We start from the raw sequence: 21215 nt of genomic DNA on the forward strand, positions 1-21215 counted from the left end.
CCTTAACGGAAATAGATCTTTAGTGTTTACAAACTAAGTAAAATGCCGTAATCTAAAGTAATCTAAAATTATAGTGCTTGTCCATAAGTTTTTCTAATCTAAATATACTATCAGTTTGATTATTACTACGTTTATATATTACGACAGTGTAGAAAAGGCACCTATATTGATTGTAAACACTGTAGATCAATATTCAACTATGAAAATGCCTAAATCTATATTCAAGTTTTAAATATACCCAAATTGCCTTCGATGAAGTCCAGTAGGGAATCGGCGCCGACAGGCGCCGTTCATCCCGTTGGTAGTTAGAAAGGCTTTTATCCAACCACCAAGCCTGGACATTGGGATTCTTCATCCCATGTCCTGTCTGAGGGCACCCAGTGGTAGACGGCCATATCGATTGACTGGGCCAGACCGGGCCGTGCCTCGTACACAGCGCACCGTCCCCGAGCTTCGTCACCCGCTATAAGTGTCAGGGACAGTGCTAACTGCGGGGAGCTTGTCTCATATTTCTATAATGTAACCGCCACTGTTCCGTGCGAGGGTTGCCAATCCAGCAATCCGGAACTGATGACGACACCCTTTGTGGAACGGCGTGGCGGACTTTTTGGACTGGGTTGCAGGTTACTTGTTTCATCCCCACCCCGAGTGAGATAAAAAAAAACAAAAGCTCACCCAGGGAGACCTGCTAGAAAGCCTGGTTCGCTACTCGTTCTTTGCCTATCCAGTTCCACCCCTGGACGTTTCCACCGGAGGGCCATGCTGAGGTGACGGGTAGCTGGAATATCCTCCGGATCCAGATTGCCAGATTTTTATACATTATTATTTACAACTAGCTATTTTACCTGGCTTTTTTTTTTGGGTTTTGAATTATGTTTTTGTTTTCTTATAATCATGGCTAGTTTCTTCAAGATTGGTACAGAATCTTTTTTGTTTTATTTGTTCTAAATACGTTTTTTGTTTGTTTGTTAGATCTAGAAAATACGTGGGCAAGGTGAAGTGTGTGCTTATTTACTTTTAAGTATAATTAATGAACAAAATAGATTATACACGTAGATCTACTTGAAATATACCTTAATAGTTTTAATAACATAATTTGTAAAAATATATACATAAGTAGGCCTCTAATAGTAGTTTGAAAGTTGTTGTTTTTTTCTAAACAAAATCTAAAGACTTACAACTACAGTGATGTGTAGTTCTAAAAATGTTTTTAAAACGCCCACTTCAAGGTAAATAATCAAATGGAAAGACTATATTTTGAACGTTCACTTCTCAAACTAGTTATCTTTTTGAAGATTAAAGTGACTAGATCTAGCCTTGGCCAATCAAAAAGATGCGAACGATGTGCTATTTTTCTAATCTAGGGAAAGGTGTCACAATTGTTGTATTATATAAGGTAGTATAGATGTTAAGAAGGAACGTATTTAATTTATAAGCACTTTTTTTTTGGTTAGTAAAATAGAAGGGATATTGCGCTGTCGACAAAAAAAATAATTATACGAGTAGAAAGACATGCCTAACACCCAGACCCAAAATGACGAAAACACATGTTGAAAATGAGGTATTTCAAAGTATAAATATATACGTATAAATATAACTATGTCCCATAAATGCTTGAAATCTAAATGATGACTTTTCAGTTTGACTGCCTTAATTAATAATTTCAAAACAATCCTTTTACATACAAATATATATCTAGATCTAACGTAGTCATTATAGATCTAGAATCTAGATCTACATTACAAATTACAGAAATAGATCTAGAATTTCAATCCAGACGTATAACAATTTCTAATATATTTTAGATGTAAAATCTAATCTTTAGCCTCTTAGTACGCCTTAATATTCTAATTCAAATATATTATAGACCTTATTAACTGTATTAACTTAGCCTGTAGTACTACAAGATTTATTACTCTAATATCAGGTGACCGAGCCTCGCTCGGATGAATAATTTGTGAAGGAAGGATAGCCTATATATCGGAAGTCATTTTGGGAATATTGTTGTAATTACGAAAATGAACGATCGGGTAAAGACTCCATCCGAAGAGTTGCTTTTTCGTTCTGTCAGTTCTCAATGTAATTGTACATGGCGATTTGAATAGAAAGCCCCCCCAACAGTAGGCCTATAGAAAACCACAGCTCACGTCTTAATGTTTTACATTGCTTCTTTCGCGTAAAACTATTGGGCTATTGTTGTAATTACGAAAATGAACGATCAGATAAAGACTACTAATCTGAAGAGTTGCTTTAGTGTTCTGTTAGTTCTAAATGTAATTGTACATGGCGATTAAATATAAAGTCTCTTAAGTCCTCCTACAGTCTAGACCAACATCCGTCTTATAGTTTTACAATCCATCTTTTGCGTAAAACTATTGTAGGCCTACTATTATTGGCTTGGAAGAAAGTCTTTGCAGTGTTACTTCTCAGATGGTTACGTTCAGACATTTAATTATGGAATTAGTATATATTCATTATGGCTTTAGTACGAAACATCAAGTGACGCAAATCTCTACGTTATAGGGTAAAACAGGCACTTTGTGACAAAGTAAAATGGCAAATTTTTTCTTAATAGACTGAAATCATTGCATTAGTTTTCTAAAGAAACGTTTCCGTGGGGCACCTCTGTTACGCCGAAAAATATGTTCGTCCCCCATACGGGATACGTACCCTGCCCAGCCTGACTGTCGGACTATAAGAAGTTCATACCGGCTTTTGTCATCCATCCATCCATCCCAGTGGTGCTACAGCTCGTGGAGGGATATGGCTTGCTTTTACAGATCCCTCAATTCAGATCTCTCCTGGGCCTTCCGTCAACACGCCCTAACTCCAAGCTTTTTACCGAGGTTTATAATTAAATCAAAAGTGGCTGCAGCGTACGCAAACTCGTTGACCGCTAGATGGATATCATGTTTAGTGTGAGCAAGTAAGGCGCAGAGAAGCTGTGTTATGACCATTTCCTTTGTTTTGGTACAGGACAGTAGACACCGAAGCATGAACACATGGTAATAATTCACCAGCAAAATAATAATAATAATAAGGCTTGTCTTCGAGTTCGAAAATTAATGAGGATTGCAGCTGTGACCTACATATTTTGCCACATACAGGGCAAGCATAACCTCGGCAGCAGATTTTATTTTGGTCTCAAATGTGTATCCGCGTCCTTTGTATAGATGGAATTCTTTAAGTCCGACAGTTACGCTGGACAGAGCAGTATCCTGTATGGGAGACGAATCTCAGACGAACGTATGCCAAAGGCAGTCTTTTTTGGTGAGCTAAAAAGTGGTCGACGTAACACCGTAACGCTTAAAAGACCAGTTTAGGCGCCAACTTGCCTTAGCTGACATAGAAGATATCACAGAACGAGACAGCTGGAGGTCACCAGCAAAATAAACAACAATGTAAAAGGTATCTACACCACTCTACGCAATTAAAGAGTAAACAATTTATTAAGCACTTAAAACACAATAACTAATCATACATCGGCACATTTAATTTCATTACTTCTCTTTCATAGTTCCATAATAAATCAATCTACAGTAAGATGGTGCGCAAATGTTTAATTAGGTCTAATGGTTCTTTAAAACTCGTTCTTGTTTGCAAAGAAATATTTTAGTGTACTGCGATAAGCCTAGTGACGTAAGCAGCGTTTTTCCCGTTTACGTCATGGAAAATTTTCATTCATAAAACATTCTAGCCAAAATTAATTTTTCGATAATGAGGCATTTTCAAATTGATATAACGGTCGACCTCGAGTTTTCCCGATGTGGCCAATGAGTTGAGAATTTTTTTCTCACTAATATGCACATATCTTGAAATTTTAAAGAAAATCGTTAGAGCCGTTTTTGAAATAAAATTTATATATATATATAAATATAAATATATATATACATACATACAAGAATTACTAGTTTAAGAGTATAGGATATATAGAATAAATATCTACATCTATATATAGATTATTGTTACGTGCGCATCGTAGTGTAAATGTGGAATGGTGCGAATGCGTGTTGAAAGCAGAGAGAGGAACCAAAATGGAGGAATCATAGACACATAGACATAAATAAATATAGACTGGAAGTAGGAAGTTATTTTTATTTGGGGGAAGTCAAATATGTTTTATGTACTCTATCTATGTGAAAAAAAATGGCGGCAATTGAGCTATAAATTCTTGGACTAATATTTTAGCCAATATATAATTATGATCTTTAGTTTTAAAAAGTACAAAACTGCCATATTCCCAATATTTTGCCTCTGTTTCATAATCATCGACATAGGCAAATATATATATATAGGTTTGTGATGTGGATCTATGTTTGTTGACATGGCTTCTTTATTAATGTATGGCGGTCGTCTTATCGATTCAAATTGTTAGAATTAGTTTTTAGTCAAAAAAGTCAAAGAACGTGCTCTAATGTTCGTAGTACGATAGGCCAAGGATAAATTCTAAAGGTTGAAAAAAAATTGAATATTATACACATTAACTTTTAGTTTCAGTAAGTCAGAATAATTCAGTAGGCTATCACTGTGACTGTGACTAATTTAATATTGATAGATCTAAATCTAATAAATATGACTAATATTTGTAATAACTAGGTCTAATACTTTTCATATTCAACTAGTCAACTTTTCATATTAAACTAGTCAGCAGTCTATCATCTATGCATGCAGACTATAGACTAGATCTAGTATAAGTATAGATTATAGATCTAGTGACAATCTTGAATCTAGTCCTAGACTATTTATATACTAACTATAGACTCTAGACTAGACTATACAGATTACAATTATAGTTTATAGTATAGTATAGTAGTATAGTACTAGTAAAAGTAGTATTTTTTTTACTATAGTATTTATATAGACTAGATCTACATCTAGTATTTAAAACTATTTATAATTAGGCACGATTAGAGATATAATAATACAGAAGGGGTTCTATCAATTATATAGGTTATGACTGAAAAAAACAACTATAAATACTTTTAATTTTACACTGCTCATAACTGCTGTATAACTCATACAAACTTATCTTTTCCCAAATGTTCCCCATAATAATTTTTACTTTATCGTCCAGTCTATATATATATGTCTATGCATAGACATAAATAAATATAGACTGGCCGAAGGAAGTAACTTCATGTAACTTGAAAACCAAAGAAATGATAATCGATTTTCGTTGGGACAAGAAGGAAAATGATATTGTTTCTGTAGCTGGAGAGACTATTGAAATTGTGCAAACCTTTAAATACCTTGGTACTATCCTAGACAATAAAATAAATTTTACTGCAAATACTGATTATATCAGCAAAAAAGGGCAGCAAAGATTACGATTACTAAGAAAACTGTCCTCGTTTAATGTTAGTGAAAAGGACTTGGCTATGTTTTATCACGCTCACATCTGCAATATTTTAAGTTTCAATATCACTGCCTGGTATGGCAATCTGAGCATTAAAAATAAAAGTAAACTTCCTAGAATCCTAAATGCTGCTGGCAAAATCATTGGCAAAAAACAAACCCCATTTGGGCAGTTGTTTGAGACAAACATCTATAAAAAAGCTAACAATATCCTCGAAATAAAGAATCACCCTTTGTGTCAGGATTTTGTGATTTTACCATCACAAAAGAGATACAAGACACCTATAGCAAAGACAAACAGACACAAACACTCTTTTGTTCCCCTGGCAATCAAATCATTAAATAAGAACAATCTGGTATAAACTTTGTCACATGTAAATTATGAGTGAGTCTGGTGTGAATGTACACTTTGGTTTCTTATAGTTATAGTGTTTTTTATTTGGTGTAATGCACAAATTGTAAGACAAATTTCCTTACGGATAATAAAGATTATTATTATTATGTATATCTATTGAATTCGGATTTCCGAATTATGAAAAATTGTATGATCTTCATTCTTATAGATTAAACAAAACTACACTGCCTCCTTATTTACAATATATATAGGTGTGTGGCTGAAATATATATGAATACTTAACTTTTATACTGCTCATAAATGCTGTATAATAAAGTACACAAAATTGCAAGTCACAAATTTTCGTTTCATAAAACTCTTTAATCGGCCAGTCTATATTTATTTATGTCTATGGGAGGAATATAAACACGATAGTGTTTTCAGTGTTATTAAAGATTAAGGTATTTATAAACTACTAGCCTGGCATTACCCGCGGCCTGCGGGTCTAAGTTTGTGTTTACTAATGTAGTGGATTGGATTTAGATGTATGTTAAGCTTAGCTAATGATCCTTTCAAGTTTTTTCTCTTTCGCTACGAAAATGGGTTTACCCAAAGCCGATACATTCATATCTATTAAAAACGAAAAGAGCGATAGCTTTGTTAAATGAATGGGATTATAAAGTAAACAATTAAACGAAATAATTTTTAGTACGCGATTCATGAATGAATCTAGGCCTATCTCAACTCGGCTTCGCAGCTTTCGTTAACGAATGTAGTCTATTAAAATGCTTTAGAAAACCAAATTTGAATGTTAATTTGATCAAAATATGAAATGAATGGACTATATTTCTTATGTTCATGTGTTAAAGTATAAAACTATCAGTGCGAAGAGAAGTTTTATCATCCTAGAGATGAATTTTAGATCTAGGGATGGAAAGAAACATTACGGTATTGTCTAATGAAAGAATGTTCGTCAGGAAATCTGTAGTCACAGATATAAGGAACACATTTATGTAAAAAATGGTTTTGAAACACAAATTTGAAGGTTAATTTTATTATATAATGAAATCAATGGACCTTCTTTTGTATTTTCATGTGTCAAAGTAAAAAACTATCTGCGCAAAGTGTATTTCTTAAAATTAGATTAGATCTAAATCCTTTTGATTTTTTCTCATGTCAACATTGTAAACATGGCCTAGATCCATAAAATACAATAGTTTTAATAGAGTCGGACAACTTTATTTTTTTTTAGGGTCTTAAGTTTTTTTTAGGGCTACAATACATACACTACGGTCTATGTTGGTACCCAAGGAACATTCCTGCCAAGTTTTATCAAGATTGGTCAAGCGGTTTTGATTTCTATAAGTCACATACATACATACGCCTTACTTTATACTTTATAGTATAGATGGTTTTGTCGTTTTGATGTTGGTGTATCGCTAAAGAGTCTTATCACATAATAAGACGTAACAAGTGGTGCCCAACGTGTTTTATAACTATTTAATATTAGATCTACTTAATATTTAATTGTATATATATTTAAATCTCTTTTAAGTGTTTTATTTTGTTAAGATTATCACACAAACTCAGAGACATGTCACATAATGGGGAACTAACTATTTTTGATTACTTGTAAAGTTAGGAGTGATTCCGCTTATGAAGTTTATATAAGGCCTTGCAAACTGTGCTTAGTTGCCACATGCTCCTGAGTTACCAGCTTGACCACTTGACCCGTGTTGTGAATAGTATTTTGTCTGTTAGTGGTCGTGTGTCTTGGGGTACTCGGAGAAAAGTGCCCTGCTTTGGAGATCTTTGGGCAAAGTATATCTTTAGTATTATTGTATTTTATATAATGTATTAATTAGTAGATATAGGCTAGCCTCAAATGATTTCCAGGCAGAATTTTTTTACCCTGATGTTTTGCATTCTGGGGTACTCCCAAACGTGACATATTTTTGTAACCTTTCTCTGAGGGATTCAACCTGTATTGAATCATCAGATGGGCTTTACATATTTTTATAGCCTTGTCTCTGAGGGATTCAACTTGTATTGATCATAAGATGGGCTTTACTGAACGGATGTCTATAGGTGGGATTCTATGAAGCTTGTAGGCTCATAGGTTTTCCTGAAGCCTATAGTTCATCATGACCCATTTGTTTTTTTTGGGCTAAAAGTGGCTAGTGTCAGCCTGAAGCCTGTAACCCCAGAATGGTCAAAAGTGGTAATGTGTTGACCTGAGGCCTGTGACCTTCATTGTTCTACACTGATGTGTGATCTCCAGAATGTGACGATAATGTAATATATGACTAAGTCTGTGTGCCATACTTTTTTGAGCGTCTTTTGTTTACTTGTCGTTGCCTCTGCCTGTGAGTTGATGGCCATTTATTTACACATTTATTTTACTCATATAAATAAACTTTGTAAATATGTTTATCTGCGACTTTGTAAAGTCTTTTGTTGCATACATTAGTTTAATTGTATACCTGGAGGTTATACCTAATAACCTAAGCAGTACAAGAAGGGACCAATACACCTTTGGACGAATGTGCCAGCACACTTTTAACACTGATCTGTTTATCTAAAATACCTAAATCTAGCTATAATTCTAATTGAATATTTTTAGCTATACCCGCTAATAGGTAAATTAATGGATCAAAATTTTGTTATATTGAGTGGGGTGCTCTTTTTGAATCAATCCCCATTAATAAGTAACATGGGGTACTCTTACAAGCAACCTCATTTCATTTGTAATTTGCTATTTAGATGGTATCTGCATATTTAGTGAGGATTGGAATGAACACTTACAGAGTCTAAGGGAGATATTTGCTATTACCAAGGAAAACAATCTGACATTGAAACCAACAAAAATAAAAATTGGCCATAGCGAAATTCCTTTTTTTCGGATACAAGATAAAAAATGAATCAATTAAACCATTTGGAAGAAACAGTTTAAAAAATAATGGATATAAGTGTACCAAAAAAAAAAAAAAACAAAAAAACAAATTAGAAGTCTTTTAGGTCTTTGCAATTTTTATAGAAAATTTGTTCCAAATTTTGAAGACATGATTGAACCTCTTACAAATCTTACAAAGAAAGAGAAATCTAACAATATAGTGTGGTCTGTACAATGTCAAAGATCGCTAGACAAGATCAAGAGTTTTTTTTCTGAAGAACCAATATTAAAATTGCATTGCCCGATATTACTAAATAATTTTATTTGGCAACAGATGCTTCATCCATAGCTATAGGGGGTTGTTTGATGCAAGAATATAGTGGAATTGCTTACCCTGTTTTTTTTTATGCAGGCAGGAAACTAACCCTTGCAGAGTTAAACTATGCAACTATTGAAAAAGAGGGACTGGCAATTGTGTAGTGCTGAATTGCTATTGTGGACCGATCATGCTCCGTTGGCATTTATTAATTTAAATAAATGTGATAATAATAGAATTGCTAACAAATGATGGACTATAAATTTGAGGTCAAGACAATACGACGGAAAGAAAATGTTGTAGCATTTACATTATCACGCTGTACTTAGGTTGGGGAGAAATAGAAAAGTGTAGAGTAAATAATAACTACTTACATGCTGTTAAGAACTAAACTATTTTATTGGGTATATTTGTGAGAAAAATTCAATTTTCATAATAACAGTTATTTGTGTGATGGTTACTGTCATAATTGATGAATATAAATGTTTTATCAACGTTAGAATTGTATTGGTATTAATATGCCATTGTGTATGATTGTGTTTTGTATTACATTATGGTTTTTTTATATTGCAGAGACTTACTTTGACTTATTTTTTTAAAATTGGAATAGTCTGATAATATATTTGGTGATTTGTATTGTGGACGTTCGATGTACATTGAACTTATTAAACAAGGGGGGTGTTACGTGCGCATCGTAGTGTAAATGTGGAATGGTGCGCATGCGTGTTGAAAGGAGAGAGTGGAACCAAAATGGAGGAATATAAACAAGATAGTGTTTTCAGTGTTAATAAAGATTAAAGTATTTAAAAACTATGATTTTATCGTTTTGATCTTGGTGTATCGCTAAAGAGTCTCATCACATAATAAGACGTAACAATTATCTATCAGAGAGATAGAGAGAGAAAGAGAAAAAAGAGACACTTTAGGACTCTAGATCTACTCTAAATTATTTTATAAATATAATTTAGATCTAGATAATAATCTAATATCTAGATTCAGCCTAAATCTATTAGTTACTGGCTCTCGTGTAGATTTAGATGTTAATCTGATCTAGAATAGATTTAAATTTATAGATAGATCTAGATCAAGATTTAAGTTAAGACTACAACTTGAATCTAGATCTAGACCTAGAAGATCAAATAAGCAGTTGATCTGGATCTACATTCAATACCAAGTTTTCAAATAAGTCCCCACTAGAATTTAGACATAGTCTAGAATCCTTGTGCTTACTAAATTCTTTTTTTTTAGAAATCAATGTGTTAGAGACATATCGGGAAAATGTTTTGGCATGATTATGAATTACCCTTGTCATTGAATAAACGATATATTAGCGCTAAGCTTAACCATATGTGGGCCACAATAGGACGAAATATAAATAATAAATGAATATTGTATTCAATATTTTCTTTTTACTTTAATACAAAATAATGACGATTTATTTTGTTGGAATTCGGACTTTGCGGAACAAAATAAAAGTGCCAATACGGAACTGCGTAACATGTGAGTTTTATTTTTTTTAATGTTTTAGCGGAACGGTTCCGCTTAATGCGGAACGGTAGGCTCATCTGCAAATAGCACATAAAGCTGCACCATATCTAGTAGGAAAAACCCAACGTTAGAATCCCTGAGAACATATGATGATCAAAAATAAAAAAAAATTTGTGATGATCTCTTCCTCTAAAAAAATATATCTACCATAACAGCTTGTCTGAAAATGGATGAAGTTTTTAAGAATCTGTTTATAAAGAGCTAAAAAACATTTTCTAATCACCGCGGGTAAATCGCGCGCGTTCGATGCGTAAACTCCTTCTTCATCTCTATTTATAATTTTTAAAAATTCAGTGCAGGATGCGCAGACAGGATGCGCAAAGACCTGTTTAGAAGTCATCGTCTTTTTAGTATAGTTCCATGATCGATCCATACTTGAAGCATAATCTATATTATAAAGAAGAATGTGAGGTGTATGTATGTATGTATGTATGTATGTATGTATGTATGTATGTATGGATGTATGTTACTTATAGACATCAAAACCGCTTGACCAATCTTGATAAAACTAGGCAGGAATGTTCCTTGGGTACTAACTTAGACCGTAGTGTATGTATTGTAGCCCTAAAACAAACTTAAGACCCTCAAAAAAAAATAAAGTTGTCCGACTCTATTAAAGCTATAGTATTTTATGGATCTAGGCCATGTCTACAATGTTGACATGAGAAAAGATAGAAAGGATTTAGACCTAGATCTAATTTTAAGAAATACACTTTGCGCAGATAGTTTTTTACTTTGACACATGAAAATACAAAAGAAGATCCATTGATTTCATTATATAATAAAAGAAACAAAAATACACAACAGGAAAATGTTGTTTTTTTCCCCTAGGCCTGAGACTTATGGTCTAAAGAACTATTTGCTGTGCCTAGAACCGTACTGTGCTTGCCTTATGATTAAAGGATGCAAAAGAAGAAAATAAAGTAATCATAGTGCTAAATCTATAAATCAAGAAAAGTGTGTACCAGAAGTGGAGGATGCTAAAAAATAGGGTTTGTCATTGTAATAAAAAAAATGGCCGATATGTGTGAAAGCAATGGTGGGGGTGCAGTTTCAGGTCGAATAGCATCATAGAGTATATTAAATTAAATATTTCTGTTGAATTAAGAAGACCAAAATTTTTGGTATGAATGGAAGGGCGGGGGAGGGGCCAGTGGAGAAGCAAAAGTGATACTAGAATTCACGGGCCAATAGCATGTGGACGTTTGTGTGTCGGGGAGTGCGTTATAAAGTGGGATATTTCAATTCACGTTAAATGTTTTTATCAGAGAATATTACGATGCACATGGTGACCAAAAAAAGGTGGCTCCAGAGAGAGAAAGAGAGAAGAGAAAGAGAATTTAATGAGAGAGAAAAGAGAGAAAAGGGAAGAGAGAGAGCGTGCGTCGTTTTAATTCAATGTAAAAGATACTAGAATCTAGGGGGATTGTTAAAATGCGGTCCGTTTAAAGAGGGGATTATGAGGACAAAGTAAACAATATATAGCCTGGGAACAAATCGACGGTCGTAGTCGGCGTATAATGCTAGTAATAATATATATTAGGGCAAAACTTACAAGTGACTTTGTGAAGTCACCTTTATTTAAAACCATACCTTCTAAACAATGAATGAAAACGAAAATGAATGACCTACATGTGACAAGCGTGCCATTGCCATTGTCCTCTTGGTAAATACGGTTTGAAGTCAGCGAGTCCCCGGTTATGAACAACTGTAGAAAATCTTAAAAGACGGCGTAAATGACTTCTCCATGCTGAAAAATACAAAACCTTAAATAAATCTATCTATCTATCTATCTATCTATCTATCTATCTATCTATCTATCTATCTATCTATCTATCATCTATCTATCTATCTATCTATCTATCTATCTATCTATCTATCTATCTATCTATCTATCTATCTATCTATCTATCTATCCATCCATCCATCCATCCATCCATCCATCCATCCATCCATCCATCCATCCAGGGCCGCCGCTACCTATTGTGCAATGTGTGCATTGCACGCAGGCGGCCGAATGTGAGGGGTGGCCAAATCATTATTTCAAGATTCCTTTTTTTTTTTTTTTTTACATTTTTGGTTCAATAATAAAAAAAAAATACTTAAATATTTTATTTAAATACTTATAATTCCATTATCCTTTGAAACCTTTTTTTTGGGGGGTGGGGCGGGGGGGGGGGAAGACTATTTCGTACAAAAAGTTATTTTAGAAACTTTAAAAAAAAAAAGAGGCGCGCGAGGAATTCCCATGGGTATTTTCATACGCGCCGACCCTTCCTGGCCTTGAATTTTCGCGGGTTGTTTGCAATATTTGTTTCGAGTCGACTAGACCGCCCTGTAAGTAGATCTAGAAATTAGAAAGTCAATTTTAAAACATTGTCACTTTTATTTTAAATGGCTGTTAGTTAAGAGTAGACTATTTGTAGAGTGTACAATAAGTTCTTTAATTATCTTCTTCTCCTAGTAGAATTAGTTAAAAAAGGAATCTGTTTTATAAATATTTAATATTAAAACTACTTAATAGTTAATTATCTATATATATAATTCTCTTCTTCCCTCAACAGTTTAGACAAGAAGTAAAGAAAAGATCACTCTCTTATTTCTGCGGATAGTCCACGAGAAAACAAGAGTAGTATTCACACTAGACTGGCTGCGCGCTTGACTGTCGTTTAAATTTATCAAACCCTGTCCGTCCCCATCCCCCTTTGTCCTACGGGAGGTTTGGACTAGGAACTAATCTAAGTAATCTACTATGTATCTATCTATCTATCTATCTATCTCTCTCTCTCTCTCTCTCTCTCTATATATATATATATATATATATATATATATATATATATAATTTAATAATTTATACACCTTGAATTAGCGCGGGTCCTATGAAAGTGCGGATCCTTTGAAAGTGGGGGCCAACTGCGGTCGCATAGGTTGCAGTGGCCTATCGACTAGTAATATATATAGCTGTATTTACATTTCTGTTTAGAGTTTTATTTTTAAAAATTGTGAAAGTATTCCGTATTGGATTATTATTACTATTATTCTGTTTAGCATTATTGATCATCAGTATTTTTAATGCAGTGTTTCTCAAACTGTTTCTCAAACTTTGGGTTCTCCCCCGGGGGGTGGGGGCGAGTACCTCTAAGTGGCCGAGGAGGGGCGCAACTTCCTGGCAAAAAGGGGTGTTATAGAGTGTGTGTGTATGTTTCCTAGGCGGCGGTAAGAAGAGGTTAAGCGATGGATTGGTAGTTATGCATTGAGAAAGATGAGAAACGGCAGACAATCTTGAGACATGAAAGAGTAAAGATGTTTTGTGGTGAGCTAGATTTCGTTTAAATATCATTATATTTTATGAATTTTACATCTCTATCTCAAGTTAAATATGTGAATATTGTAATAACAGTTAGGCTTTATTGAGTTTATGTTCACAAAAGAAGTTTCTTCAAGTTTTTAAAATTTATTTAGTAAAAATATAAAACGCCTTTATTGGCACAATTGTACAAGCTGTTTGTAACGACAAACCAATAACCAACTAACAACAAGGAGGGGGCGTCGAAATTTTTTTATGGTGTAACATATCTGAATATTAGTAACATTACATGTTTAAAAATTAAAATATATTCAGTAGGAGATGTCGTTTTATCTTCTAATAAGACCTTGTTAAATGTAGACCGCTATTTGCGAGGTGCGTATGCAACAATATTGGTGAAAACGTTTTGAAGAAAACATTTTAAAACGTCTCCGCTAGTGTGATTCTTCTGGATTTTTTGTCTCAGAATGGTCGAATTTCTCCCATCTATTGCACTTCATTATGGTGACGACTTTTGTGTGAAAAAAACGTCCGCGACAGAGAAGTCTTACTTAACACTAAGGATATTTTTTAAAAGATCACGCCCATTACAGACGTACGTGCGCAATATGTAGGCCTACCTAGAATGTCCCTCGCTTAATACTATTGGCCAGAGTTGCCTCTTTATTAATAGATTTAATATGGCCCACTTTTTTTTTTTGTTATTAGGATGAACAGTGCGTTTGAAATGAAAACATCACTATTTGCCTTTTCGTCTTACTAAGAGAAACAGGTCAGCAGACGCTTAGCGCCGAGTCCCGCCCGGAAATAAACTCCTTACTGACTTGAACGAAAACCTTCTTCAATTCTATCTCCATGAAGTAACTTTTACAACGCTTACAATTTATTTTTGGGAACAAAAAATGTCCGTTTTTTTTGTGAAATGTCATTACCTAAATTTGAATTCTATACATAGTGTTAAAAAATATAAATGAAAAAAAAAAACAAAAAAACTTAAATATTGTGTTATAATTAATACTAAGTTTATTTTCTTTTTCATTACATTTTTAAAAAATGCAAAGTTAAAATTAAAACAAAAACATCTTAGAGGGCATGGGGATACGACAATGATGTGAATTTGAAAGAAAAAGGAGTGGTGTACAAAAATGAATTTAAATCAAAGAGTGCATTAAGTACAGTGTCCAGCTCAGTTTTAATGAATTTTTTTCTAAAAAAAAAAGAGGGGGCGGCATTTTTTAATCTCGCACGCAGGCGGCCACAACCCTCGCGGCGGCTCTGCATGATCCATCCATCTATTGATAGATATATATACATATACTAGTATTCAACACAGGTTACGTCCGTTGATTTGTTGCCACGGTATATACTGTTTATTTTAGTAAGTTACTCCCCCCTTTTTTTTTAACATTGCATCATTTCCATCTTTTTCCTCTCTCCGGTTACGGATACGTTTATTTGTTACATCGTTTGGTATGCGCTCTAGATTGTCCACTCGATTGTCCCTAGCTCAAATCCTGTCTGCCGTCATGCCCCGATGTCTTCTTTCTGGTGTATCCTAAGCCTGGCTGTAATAATCTTCAATTCTGAAGGAACATCCGAAACATGTCAAACTATTTTAGGCCATAACTATTCCTGATAAACTGAAATGGGATGCTTGATAATAAGAATAATAACGTTATAATAAAAACCCGTGGTGTAGACTTATGTTAATAAATAACTTGTGAAATTTCACTTTTAAAAATAAAAATGCCCTCCCCCCCTTTTTTTTGTTTTACAGAACAGCATTATACAGAATAAAATTTTAGATCTAGTTTAATAGGCTCTCAGATTTAGTGAAAATGTTTTCGGATTTTTAGTTTTGTGTAGTCTGTCTGTCCGTAAGTCACACTCATATCTCAAAAACTAGAAGACTCGAAAATACTATTTTACCAAATTTCGTGGCTTACAAAGTGCAATGACTACTTTTTGTTTTCTAAAAACGAAATGCTTTGTTTTGAAAATCGATTTTGCAAGTCGATGATAACAATAATAAATAACTGACAGAGTGCAAATATTTATATTTACAAATTTAATTTAAATCAAGTAAATATAAAAAATACTTTTACAAAATAGCTTCTTCAATGAAATTCCATCAGTTATTTTGAAAGGATCATGTAATGTATTTGTATTTTTGGCACATCGGCTCAATTTAGTCCATGTCGCCCCCACAATCCCCCAAATCTTTCATATGTTACGATCCCTCCTAATCAGGCCTATGTAAACAGTGCTAAAGACACAACACAAGAACCTGACAACAAGAGCTCTGTCGCGTAGTTATCCTAACTCTTGTTTTTTATTTCCTCTACTCGTAGTACTTGTACGGGGCGAGAGTGCCTTGTATTTTTGTTTTGAATTGTTTTTGCTACGTCACAAAGTCCGGTGACATCTATTGGTCATTCTTTGTCATGAAGCAGTTAACCCTCTGAATTGGGTTGAAACGGACGGTGTGTTGGTCCGTAAAATGTTATTATATCTATAGTCTGTACTAGTTTCTCGGACTTATTATTCAGTAGGATTTTTGGACCCCTGTTTAGGGTGAGTTATTCGTTTGTGATATCTCTTATTTTATGTTGTATGAGGTTGTCACTATTTCTAGTTTTAGAGTAGAAGTTAAGTTTTGTGTTTATTTCGTTTATAGGGTGTCAGTGTTGGAGTTGTATATACTGAGCTCGAGTTTATGCTAGTGTGGGCGTCGCTTGCGTCTCAGAAATATATATTACATTTTTCAGTGTCATTGTCAAATTGGCGATCATCTGAGGTCTAACTTTACTATTACCGAGGTTGGCAGTTTTGTGACGCCAGTCGGCCAGAGTCTGGTGGACTATGAAACCAGGGTGACAAGTTGATAGCAGTAGCAAAGGTGCTTAAATTAATTATTGAATAATATCTTTATATATATATATATATATATATATATATATATATATATATATATATATATATATATATATATATATATATATATATATATATATATATATATATATATATATATTTATTTATTTATTTATTTATTTATCATCCTCATTGTACATACACATATATCAGTTTCATACAATTAAATTCATTTATTTTTTGTTATTTAAACTATTCACATAGTTGGTTACTCTATGTACGTCTGTGTGTGAGTGATGTTCTTGTCAGGTTGAACCCCGGGACCTTAATGGACCTGATTCACCAATCGTAAACAAACAACATTTAGCCACGTGGTGCTCTATCTCTTCTATATAATTTACGATCTCATGTTTAATTCATGATGGTTGTCACGTGACAGTTTTTTTCTTTGTTTTATCAGTAAGTGACTAAATGTTGTTTGTGTACGATTGGTGAATGAGGTCCATTGTGTGCAGTTAGTTAAGAACACAAATAATTCCTAAACCTGACAAGCTCCAAATAATCCTTTACTTTAATAATGGTCAAATAGATAACAGCCAATACTATACAATTGGCAAGACAATCAACAACTAAAAATGCTACACTGTACATCACCGTACTAAACTCTACTGTCTCTTCCTAGACTCGTACGTTTACTGGAGGACTCCGCAAGGACTGACTTCATGGCCAACTAACAGTCCCGGTCTCCTCGCTGTCCTGTCTTGAACTGCCTTGCCTTACACACTCTGTGTTTCTGGTCCACGCAGGCTTATCATCAGATAACCATAACACGGGTCATATTCACGTGCAACGTTCATACCAGTACTGTCCATTGCCCTTCGACATAGCACACTAAACTGTCTTTCTGGCCTGTGTCACATAAGTCAGCTGATCACACACAGTTAACCCTATCGCGTCGCTAATAGGCATGGGCGCCAGCAGGATTTTTTGCAGGGGGTCCAAGCTGCCACCCATGGCTCAGAATCGTATCCTCAAAGTTTCTTGTTATATTCGGGCCCTCATACCTAATCGATATTAAATGCACAATAATTTTTTTTCATGAAATAAAAAAAAAACAAGATTACAAAGACAGTTTGTATGGAAACACAAACTCAAAATCGGCCCCCGAAGTGGTCCACCCAGGCAGGCTTCAATATTTTCAGAAAGAACATACAAATGAAATAATATCAAAGACAAATGAGAGATAAGAATGGAGAAAGAAGGTTGACAGATCTTGTGTAGTGCCTCAACGGTACAGCAGATCAAAGGATAGGTGCAAGTGAATGCAAAGTTGGATGTGAACCTGGCCTAACTAGTTCCCCTTTCAGACCTTGTGGTCTATAGGGCAGATGATGTAAAGTTCATCTGTTTTTGTGGCCTAGGGTTAACGAGGGTTCATGTAGCCAGCACAACGACCAACCGCCTTTACTTTTGCCCAAGTAATATCAGGTACCCATTGGAGCTGTGTGGACTCAGGGGCGTCTAAGGATTCCGAAGTTGAAAATCCCAGTCTTCACCAGGATTCGAACCCGGGGCCCCCGGTTCGGAAGCCAAGCGCTTTACCGCTCAGCTACCGCGCCTCTCCTGGCCTAACTGAAGTCTTATAATTGATGTAATTGTTTTGAAAAGGCTCAATCTCTTATTCCAGTGATGCTCAACCTCACTCGGACGGCGGGCCATTTTAATATCTGACACTCGAGTTGCGGGCCACATGAAGAAAGAGTGAAAAAAAAGGGAATTATACTATAAACCAATTTTTATTATAAACCCGTAAATCTAGTATTTACATTATTGAGAAGTTTATCCTAAACTACTTTTAAATATCCGGCTGTATAGTTGAGATGCTAAATCGAAGACGACTCGAAGAACTGAATCTAGAATTCTAAGAGACGATACGATTACGTAGCATCGGATTCGCACGATTCATAACTGAAAAAGGTTGTCCAATTAATAAGTCCTTGTAATAACTTGAAGAAAACTGCTCAGAACCGAGTGGAGAGGTTGCGGCCCTATGCTCCCCTGGGAGTTCAAAGGATTAAGTCAATTATTGTGACCATCCATAACACTTGCTTTCGGAGATTTCGAAAACGTTATGCAAGAAACACGGAGAAAAAATCAATAGTCTGCATCACTTGAAATGATCAAGGATGTCTAGTTTGTAAGTCTATCAGTTTCAGTTGTATAGCTTTGGGCAATTGACACATTGGCCGAAGATGGATTTTAGAACGACGAATATTGTTCAATCTGAACACGATCATCATCACATGGTCCATAGATTTTGTTGATGAATAATTCAACCACATAGGATCGGTTTCATTTGACTTCTAAAAACTATTGCTGTCAACCATAGTTTTGGCACCATCAGTAGTCACTCCCACTAATTTTTCCTCGGGAAAAAGCTTATCTGTGATGTTTGAAACTTTTTTTGTCAGTGCTTCGCCACTGGAGATCCATGCATGCTCCAAATTTTCTGATTTCAAAACTGTTGTTTTTATCGCGAATAAATACCAAAATTTTGAGAGGTATCAGACACGTCGGTAGACTCGTAAGCGGCAACAGAAAATAAACATACAGCAGACTCATTTTCTTCTATTTTAATAAATATTGTCACCAATCCTCCACTCTAGGTGTAATCTAACTATCGTCTCTCAAACCAAGAATGTTGTCTTATATGTTTGATTTCCTAAAGCTGTTTAATGTTATGTTCTTTAAAAAGAGGCACTCTTTCTTTATAAAACAAATATGTTTGCTTTACTATCGATACCAATCCATATACTCTTCGTAGGGAAAGATATTTTTAAACTTTTTTTTTTTGGACAATGGATTTTCTACACTTTGTGCAATTGATTCGGCGAGCCGGATAGAACCACGTCGCAGACCGGATGTGGCCCGCGGGCCGTATTTTGGGCATCACTGTCTTATTCGCATGCTCAAAATAAAAATACAGCCGTTGGGCCTTCGAATGAGAGAACCCATCCAAAATTTAACCCCACCCATTGACCAAATATCTAAAATAGAAACCCCTCAGAACCCTCCCTGGCTAATGAATAAACCCAAATTAAATTTATCCCTCCTCAATTTCAAAAAAGAAAATACAGACCCAAGCATACTACAAGTCCACTTTAGGGAACTGCAGGAGAGCTACGGAGATTGTGGCACCATCTACACAGACGGATCCAAAATAGAGGGAAAGGTCGCGTGTGCCTGCTCCTTTCGGAACAAAACAATCTCCCGTAGACTCCCCGATGGCTGCTCCATCTTTACGGCCGAATTGCACGCAATATTGCTTGCACTTATGGCCGTAAAAGCATCAGAAAGGAGGAAATTTATAATCTGCTCCGACTCCAAATCTGCATTGCAAGCTTTGGGGCGGATGAAGACTGACATCCCATTGGTACATAAGAGCCTGAAGCTGTTGGACCAAATAACAGCCGACCGTAGGGATGTCACCTTCATCTGGGTCCCCTCCCATGTTGGCATTGAGGGAAACGAAGCCGCAGACAGAGAAGCAAAGAGAGCCCTAAATCATGCGGTGTCAGGAACCCAAATTCCCTACTCGGACCTGAGACAAAGTATTGCCTCTGCCACCTATCGAGAGTGGCAGAACCGATGGGAGGCTGAGACTCACAGTAAACTCAGGCAGATTGTGGCGGATGTCAGGTGGCGGCCCACATCTAAGGGTCTGACAAGGCGTGGTAGCACGACCATGTCCAGACTTAGGATTGGCCACACCTACATCACGCACTCTTTTGTACTGAAGAGAGAGGAGTCCCCACTTTGCGAGTACTGTGACTCTCGCCTCACCGTGGAACATATCCTCGTTGATTGCCCCAGATACCAGGATGTCAGGGCGAAATATTTTAGAGCCACTAATCTAAAAACACTATTTAATAATGTCGACCCTGGGAAGGTACTGGGCTTTATTCGGGAAGTGGGGCTATCTACGAAGATCTGATTTCTGAATTTGTGAACATGCACTATTTACATTAGATTTTTACCAAATATTTAAATTTTTACTACCTTTACTATTTTAACTGTGAATAGACCTTGATTTTAATTATATGACTGTATAGAATCTGGCCCTTGTTGTTTAGAGAGAGAGTAGTCCTTAAGGAACTGCAGGCACGACATGGCCTAAATTGTGCCGATGTGCCTCAAATCAAAAATCAAAAATCAAATCAAATCAAAATAAAAAAATATTTTGGCAATAAAAAAAAGTTCACGAAAATAAAATTTGCATAACTGATCTTAAAAATTAGATTTTTCGCTTTCAGAAAAAAAAGTAACCGTTGCATCAGAACTTTGAATGGTCTAAAATATTGTGATGTCGGATTTTCAATATCTTTTCTAGTTTACGAGATCTAAACGGGACGGACGGACAGACGGACAGACATTTCGCACAAAACTAATAGCGTCTTTTCCCCTTTCGGGGGCCGCTAAAAAGAAACTAAACACGTGAACAAAGTATTTACTGTACACAATGTTAACTTTATCCGTGAGGCCAGTGCTTGCCTATGTTAGATCAAACAAAAACTGCAAATGATGACAG

General features: G+C 35.2%; 1 protein-coding gene across 2 annotated transcripts in view; it reads right to left on the bottom strand.

Annotated features, from left to right (window-relative positions):
* LOC106071380 (lysyl oxidase homolog 2-like) overlaps positions 1-21215 on the bottom strand; it is a 242452-nt gene that overhangs the window by 57545 nt on the left and 163692 nt on the right. For both annotated transcript variants that reach the window (XM_056040734.1, XM_056040726.1), the window contains exon 6: positions 12079-12196. In XM_056040734.1, coding sequence (XP_055896709.1) covers positions 12079-12196 — 118 coding nt within the window. The remainder of the gene's footprint in view (positions 1-12078; positions 12197-21215) is intronic.

The sequence above is a fragment of the Biomphalaria glabrata genome, chromosome 1, assembly GCF_947242115.1.
Source record: "Biomphalaria glabrata chromosome 1, xgBioGlab47.1, whole genome shotgun sequence".
NCBI lineage: Eukaryota > Metazoa > Mollusca > Gastropoda > Planorbidae > Biomphalaria > Biomphalaria glabrata.